We start from the raw sequence: 8,835 nt of genomic DNA, 5'->3' as shown, positions 1-8,835 counted from the left end.
TAGACAATGCTAGAACACTTTTGGACTGTATATAGAGATATTATGGCATTGAAGACCAAGAGGCAAACAGGCCAAATGGAAATGCTCGGACGATCTCACAAATAAATTCAGCTACAGAAACTATTGTTATCAGAAAATATCGCAAAGTTTTGGAAATGAAGGAAAAACATATATAATAAGGCCTAATAAATTGTGTTATTGATATTCGTTATCACAGGGTAAAAGAAACTGGATCTTAGGTAGGTAGTAGATTTTTATAGTAAAAACGTACCCTAGAAGAGAAGTGTTGGTGGCGAAAGCCCTTTTTCACAAAATAAATCTAGTTCGTTACCAGCTCCTGTCTGGCCAAGTTAACATTGGTAAATATTTGGCTCCACATCTGAAATGATATCCTCCCCACACTACTGTGCAGGTGTTAAGAATGACGACGCGGCTAATTTAAAAAAAAAAAAACTTAAACTTGTTAAACTTATTATACAAACCTGTGAACAATTCATAATTATAATTTGTAAAAATGTGTGTGTAAAGTTCAATCATTCAAACATGCTAACTAGAATTCAAAAATTGTGATACAGCTTTGAATCTTGTGTAGGTAAGAAATTAGAAATCGAGCAATTAAAAAAGTTTAATTCAAGTGATGACCTACAATTGAACCCAAATATCCAATATGGAACTCACCAACATTTTCGTCTCAAAACACAAACCATTAATTATCTAGTACCTTGTATTTTTGTTAGGACACATAAAAGTAGCAATATAGTTGTAAAAAAGAACAAAATGTTGGTTAGTTTCGAATTGCATAGGTAGTTTCCATTTTTATGTTTTATTTTTTATGGTTCCTTCGTAAACCTCTGCCCTCCTGTCCTACAGTATCCTTTCTAAATACACCACTAATGCCTGTTGAACAGATTCGATAATTAGGACTCCATCTTGACAAGAGACTTACTTGGAATCCACACACAAGACTGAAACGACAAGAAACTGCTCGTAGATTCCGATGGCTACAACACTTACTTGACAAACGCTCTAAACTTCCCATTCACTACAAAAAAATAGTATACACTACAATAATCAGACCAATTTGGACATATGGAATTGAGCTCTGGGGCTCCACCAAACCATCAAATTCTTCCCGCATCCAATCGTTACAATCCAAAATCCTACGTAAAATCCTTGATGCTCCTTATTACGTCACAAATAAACTCATTCATAAAGACCTTAACATCCCATTCGTTGCAGATTTGACCCAAAACAAATATGCGTCTTTTCATTCCAAACTCCTTAACCATCCTAACCCATTAATTCTTAATCTTTCATCCTTAACAATCCCTGATAATCCTCCGAGGCGTCTGAAAAGAAGATGGCTGCGGGACCTTCTAATTTAAATTAATGTTTGAAGTACCACTAATGGGTGGTTCCTTCCCAAGATTTTCATGTGTATATGAAACATACTACATATTTACCTATTGTACTATTTTGTACAGTTGTAAATTACATTAAATAAATAATAAAAAAAAATTGTATGGTTATTGAAATATAATTGATAGGGAACTTTTTTAATTGTCTGTTATATATTTGATATTTATTTATAATAATGATTCCCATTTTATTGTTGCAGACGATCCGGCATGGTATTGGGTGGGCCTAATCCCCCGCCCGCGATGCGTTACTACCGGCTCTGGATCTACACTTGTAACGCACTCCTCTTCGTCAGCGTCATTGGTTTCGTTACCGTAGCCTGTCGCGTGCTCATATCCGATCCTCGCAGACTCCTCTTCCCCGGCCTCAGTCTCTGGCAGCCGTCCTTCTTGTACGCCTACCTTGCACTAATATTCCAGAGCGGATTCCTACAGGTAATTCATTTATATTTCTATTCTGATTAAGTATTATTGAAGTAGGGTAATACGTATGAGGCAAACTTACAGGGTACTACTGGTATTTGTAGGACAGTGCATATGTAACAATAAAGGGGACTATAGCAGCAAGTATGCCTAAACGTACTTTTTGCAAAACACGGGCGGCCTCAAAAGGTTACCACCTCATACTTACCACAGTAAGAGTGTCAAAATTCATTTATGGGGACTACTGAAAAATAAATATGATGCCTTCTGAATCTGCAGATCTATAGGGCATTAAATGTAGTAACGATGGTTTCCGCAGTGATGTCTTGCAGTGGTACTACTTCAGTTCATACCGTATGGTAATTGAACATAGTCAGGTATTATGTAAAACCATTTGAAATCGGTGAGGAAATGTTGAAATCATTCTTCAAGGGGTGTTTTATCAATTTTTGACAAGGCATATAGCCCACCCAATCAGCAACATATCTATTCATAATAGGCCAAAAGAAAGTCGGCGCAACCATTTCTTTCTTTCTTTTTTTTTGTTTTAACACTATGGTGACTAAGATTATGGATTTTGTTGAATGTGAGACGTCAGAACTCTGCTGGGACTAAGCGCTCTGGGACACTCATTAAAACGTACTCGACCATCAAAGGATTGAAATCTATAATAAAATACATTGTTTATAAACAATTTTTTTCCACATTTTCGTTCGAACCAATAATTCACAATTATTCATTATAGCTTATAACTTATATACGAAATTTTTATAACTTATATTGAACAAGGATGAAAAATGGCCATTTCTAAAAAAATATTGAAAATCTTCAAATAACTGACAAGTTATTCAATACTATAAAAATAATATTTTATAAGGAAAACTTTGGCTGGTTCACAGAAAGATATTGGCCAATAATTTGAAATGAGAGCTCCAGAACGGACGTGGTCATATCGATTTGACTAGAACGGCCAGTGTGCGATTTATTCTTGGGTCTAAAGATTTGATGTAAGCTTTAATATTACTTCAAAAAGAGTTTTGCCTTTTTTCTTACTTAAATTCTAAAAATTTACGGTTCCAATAAAAAACGTTATAGAATTTTAATATTTGTTCTCTCCCCAGATAAATTTCTAGCGGTCCAAATCGATTCATAAGATTGGCTTTTTTTTTTGTCCTACAGGAACGTTTTTAAGTGATAATCAGAATAAAGTTACTTAGAGCTATAGCTATAGCTGTAGAATATAACCTACAATGTTTGCCAGATATTTTATCATGACCTTCATTATCTAAAGTGGTAACAGAGTAAGATAGACTAATCCTACGCTTTATCCTATGGTTTAAATTTTAATAAGGGGCCGCCCGTAACTCATGGTTAGAGCTAGGTCTATCGTTCTGAGATTTGCAGGTGGGGCCGGTTCGAATCCGGCCTGGGAGCGTTGACTTTTTCATTAAGTGGCGGTCCACAAAATGAAAAACGTGACCCCCCACCATAGTTAGAAAAGGTCACTTATAGATAACTAGGCAAACATCACTTTCGCTGTGGATTGCCTTAAAAAACAAAATAATTTTATTAAATAATCAAAATATGTAGAGCTATAGGGAAATTGAAAAATTATAAAAATAAATTTAAAGATTTGTCCTGGCAAGATATTATTTGTTACGTAGTTTTCCTGAAGGCCTGAAACCGATATCAGTTGGCACTAAGCTTAGAGGTCAACAGTGAAGACATACCGAAATATGGTGAAAGAAAAAAAAAACATGATGTGCTTTTATGTAAAGTCGATATATTTTTTCCTATTCTTGGATAAAGTTTATTTCCAAAGATATTTAATGTGGCAAATGAATTCTAAATAAACATCAAAAGATTTTAAGATATGTAGTGAGTTATAAACCATATTTTTTTCTGAATTAACTTATAATAGGACTTCTTACTTGAAATTTGAGTACTGCTGTAGAAGAAAATATGTTTTACTTTCGGTCAGAAGAGGATCGGCACTAAAAGAGGGACGATCCTCCTGAAGCTAATCCAACCCTCATTCAATAAGAGTATTTCCCAGTGGTGGAGCGGGAGCTTTAGGGTAGTTCGCAAAAGATAGGTAAATATATATTTTTTGAGGATATACTGCAAGAAATGCTCAATTGTATATATTTCCTGGTATCTGAGTGTAAGTAGAGGGTATTAATAGGTGTAATCGCAATGGAAGGGCTTCAAAATACTTTTTCAAGCAGCCTAATTTTCAAACATTTTCCTTGGAGACCTGCCTTTGCTACAATTAGAAAGTGGAGAAAGGCGTCATGAGATCCACAGACATCTATCGTTAGTAAACACTACTTTATTCTATATTACTTACAGTAAATTAGTAGTAATCTTTTTAGCCCCCAATGGAGCAAAGGGAGGTTAGCAAATCCTCGCCTCAGATCTCTATCAGATACCAAATTTTTCAACATCATCAATGATCTCTTCCATGTATTTCTGGTTTTCACCAGGGTTTGGGTGTGACAAACTAACTTCCATTTCATTTTCTTATTAGTTTCTCTATTAGCTTTGGGTTAGTCCTCTGTCTTAATTCTTAATAGGAAATTATTTCAGACCAACATATGCAAAGTATTTTCAAGCAAATACTTAGCATATGTAGGAGTTTTTCCTTTTTTTTATTTTGGTAAAACTTCAAGTTTCTGATATAGAGGGAACTGTTTGTTTTGTCTCGGGTGAAATACTCTTCTTCTTTTAAACTTTATACAACTGGATATGTCCAGTTGGTTTTGCGTATTCTGTTATCCATATCCACATTTTTCCCTCCATCTTCACTGATAATGCTTCCTATATAGAGGAATGCATCTATTTCGAAATGCTCAATATGTCTCACTAGCAAATTATCTTCGACTCTGCAGTTCATCCTATCAACTTGGGTTGATTGACTGAGTCTAAACCAACTAGACAAACATAAATAATGCATAAAAACTATCATCACCATTTTGTAAAATCATGGATCGAAAAACTATAATCCTTCATGAAGAGACATTTAACCACCTGCCACGGTGCCAGAACACCAAACATTTTTTCAAACTCTCCATAAATGAATGTCACAAACTACCCAAACCTTAATATAGGAAAATAAAAATTAGAACAAAATGCACCACGTCGTTGTTACATTAACCGAACATTTTCTGAATCTATATTAAAAATGAAAAGTTGTTAAAGGCGCTATTTAAATTTAAATGTAACTTAAGATTACAACCCAGGATGAGTTCTTAAGTTTAAGGAAAATAAAAATACCAAAAAATAAATAAAAACCTAAGCTACAGTGAATGAATACAAAAATTAAAACTACAATTTAAATTTTTAAAAAAGAGATTTATTTTTCTTATCTCCTTTATAATAAATAACAATAACAATGTTAATATATACCTAAGTATATATAAACGTAACTGGTGCCCTTCCTTTGCCATATGGCATTATAAGGGGTTGGGCTGGGTCCACTGAAGGCGGGTGTTACAATATTAGCCCAATGAATTTTTTTAATTTTATATTTTAATATATAAATTTATAAAAAATATATAGGAAAAGCTACGAACTAAACATTCTGTCGTGAAATTCTCATGACGAGAAGAAATATATTTTATGACAAAAAAAAAGTAAGTTAAGACGGTAAGTAAGAACTTAAGAACCACAATAATTTACAAAGCTTCTTGTCGAAAAATTCTACCGAATATTCCAATATTATCAGGATATTAAACTTTAGAGGAGAGGAGAAATTAAACAAAAGGATTTTCCTCAGACCGATAAAGTGCCTACCCTCCTCAAGGGAGGAAGGGAGTGTGTACCCCCAAAGCCCTAGGATTACTGCCAGAATCAAAGGGATCGGGGTTCCAAGGGCTGTCTGGGCTAGAGCCGTGAAAATATAAAAGCAACTAAAATTTATAGGGGGACACGTTAAATTTAAAGAATTCACTCCAGGTATAACCGCATCGCTCACAAAATCATAAAGTATGATTGCTGTATTTTATTTAGTGTTTCAATTTTATGGTAGGACAGTAAAATTGTTATTTTATATATTACCGAAATTCGATATTAACCATCCTTATACTCCTATAGAATTTTAAGAGAACATTATCAGTTTGGTCTTCGATTAAGTTGTTCTAGAAATTTTCAGTTTATATATTTATTGAAGTTTTAATGTATAAATATTATAGATAATATTAGGTGGGCGAGGAACTAAGCATTCTAATGATGGAAGGTTCGAATCGACGCTGTAAGGATTGATTTTTATCTCATGGTATAGCAGTCTCACTCTGGCAAGATTATATTATTAACCTGTAGGTTAACCCTCTATTTCGAATACATAAGAACGTTAATATAAAATAAATTACGTAACCGAGAGAATTTCATATATCCACTTCTTATAAGTAAAGGTTTTTTAGATAAATTAAAATTTTACATGTGAACATTATTCAGTTTACTAACCTCAAATTTTCTCTTATCAAATCAAAAATCAATATTTTGAATACAAATTTCATCTACCTACGTCTTATATCTCCCATAATAATTGTCCAAAATTTTATTTACTTTACAGAACTCATCAACAATTTTTATGGGATAATCGAACGAATTTTTAATTTTTTTTTTATTACCCCCCTATCTGGTCATTTCTGGCAAACGAGAGGGAGAGAGAGGAATAACCAACATCAGTGGTTCCTAAAGTGAGAGCCCGAGAAAATGCCACTTTCTCAAATTATTAAAAAGATAAAAATTAAATTAACAAATATAGTGCATTCAATTCAAAGGTGCTGCGAAAGTTTTTAAAGCCATCAATGGTGCCAAGAATAAAAATTGTGGCCACTTACCTGCTCAACAAACCTGCCCTAAACAGAGTTGAGAAGGGGAAGAGTCAAATTGTTCAACAAATCAAATCGTTCAACTTCTTCGGTTACAAACTATCTTAACGAAGTTGTATGATTAGATTAAGTACTACCAAAATATTCATAATTTTAAGATAAGAAGATAACGTAAAAAAATCTCATATTTATGATATTTGCTCGATAGTAAAAATTTAAATCAGTTCTACGCTCAAAGAGTACACTATCAAAGTTAAAAAAATGTAAGCATCTCATTGAAAATATAAGTAATTGTCTCAGACCGAAGGAACTTGGATATGAAAATCAGTCGTAAAGGGATTCTAAAAAACTTTGATGGCACTTTATAATAAGAGGATATAAATTGTAATTTAGACAATGATCTTTCAAGGTTGAGGGTTGAGGCATTAACCTTTAAAACAAATAAAATTCTCAGTCCTAAATATACGAAAGAAATGTTATAGGAGCAATACGAAAATCCCAGAAGACAATCCTTTCATACGTCCGAGTTTAAAGGGTAACGCTCCAATCAATTTATCTCAAATAATCTTAGAATTTTAATAACCTTAATTATAAATTGTTTAAAGTCGGAAAGGAACAGTATCGTGTCTATGAACCAAGACAAAATAAAGGATTAATGTTTTTATTTCAATATATGAGGCGTGTAGCTTCAAAACTAGCTCTATCCACATTTTTCTGAAATACCTTGTCTTGGCCGAAAAAAAAAAAAAAAAAAGTTTTTTCAAAATTTTTTTTCAATAAATTTTTTCTTAGATTGACCTTGTTTTTTCTACTTTTATACTATGATCACCTTTTTGAAATTTCACATTGAATAAAATTGGTGTATTTTTTTTAATAATTAAAACTATATTTATGATTTTTCCAATATTATTAGTCAGTGTACTACGTTGAAAATGATAGTTAATCACTCGGTTTGTCCAAAATTTAAATTTTAATTCTCAGGAACCTAAAATCGCTGAAGTAGTGAAACTACCATGAAATAATAATGGACGATACAAGGGAAGTTTTTCGCTTTTCTGAAAATATTCTAAAATTGGATGGAGGTGGTTTTGAAACTACACGCCTCATACAAAATATGTATAATTTGAAATTATCATATAGATAAATATGAAACTAATTATTGATTTATTTGTTGCAGATAATAGGTTGCCTTGGCGCATCAAGACTGAACGAACGCCTCCTAAACATTTATTGGCTACTGATCCTTGTACTTCTTGTTGGAGACGTTCTCCTAGGAGTGGTCTGGATGTACCGATTTAACGGCTTAACCACAGAGCTTCGATCCCTCCTCAACCACTCCATCCTCACAAGGTACGGGCCAGACCCAGAGTGGACGGCGCTTTGGGACAGCGTACAACGGCAGTACAGCTGTTGTGGTGTCTTTGGCTTCCAAGATTTCATTCACAATCTGTCCTCTTCCGACCCAGGTAACTCAATAAATGAATTAGCTTCAATAAACAGTTCTCAAATAAAAACAAGTATAGTACATCTAAGATGAGTTTTCATGTGGTTAACAGAGGGAGAAGGGTGTACAGAGGCAAACTCATTTTAGACGTACCTGTGGAAGGAATAGAAAAGGAATACATCTTTTCTTAAAGTAGATTTCTTTATTAGAAGTGGAGGAAGGATTTTCATATAACTAGAAAAACACTAAACTAAGTAATTACCAACCTAAGAAATGAAATACTTTTTTAATAATTACATATTTAAATGCTATATAGATATTAAATTTAGACAAATTAGAAAGCGATCTTCTCATTACTAATTGAAAACTCCTGTATTTTTTAATTTTTAAACGTAAAGCTATGTAATATTGTTCAATAGATTTAGAATTTAATTTGGATTAAAGTAATTGATGCTGTTAAAGGTACATTTGGGTTTAAAATAATTGAAAATAATATTCTCTGAAAACTTGTATCAAGGTTCTGGATCAAAGGGAACAGATAGAGAGGGAAAGCAGTTAATCAGATGAAAATCCCGGCTTTCTTAAGAATTGCTCCCCCTTCAGGTGACAAATTATCTCACTACTTCACTAATCTACTTCAGATAAATCCTAAATTCGTCCAATCTTTAAGTAGAAACAGCAATTTGTTTCAATCTACCATCAGGTTCTATATATA

The 8,835-nt window shown here is 33.1% G+C and overlaps 1 protein-coding gene across 2 annotated transcripts in view; it reads left to right on the top strand.

Moving 5' to 3' along the window:
- The first annotated feature begins 1,623 nt into the window (after positions 1–1,623).
- Positions 1,624–8,835, top strand: part of LOC106687019 (CD151 antigen) — a 60,965-nt gene continuing 53,753 nt past the window's right edge. For both annotated transcript variants that reach the window (XM_014430663.2, XM_067052730.1), the window contains exons 1-2: positions 1,624–1,853; positions 7,854–8,142. In XM_014430663.2, the coding sequence (XP_014286149.1) occupies positions 1,629–1,853; positions 7,854–8,142 (514 nt within the window). In that variant the 5' untranslated portion in view covers positions 1,624–1,628. The remainder of the gene's footprint in view (positions 1,854–7,853; positions 8,143–8,835) is intronic.

This window comes from Halyomorpha halys, unplaced genomic scaffold (genome assembly GCF_000696795.3).
Source record: "Halyomorpha halys isolate HHAL.00 unplaced genomic scaffold, Hhal_1.1 Scaffold908.1, whole genome shotgun sequence".
Classification (NCBI taxonomy): Eukaryota; Metazoa; Arthropoda; class Insecta; order Hemiptera; family Pentatomidae; genus Halyomorpha; species Halyomorpha halys.
The sequence above is the reverse complement of the archived record's forward strand: the minus strand, read 5'-3'. Positions and strand labels throughout refer to the sequence as shown.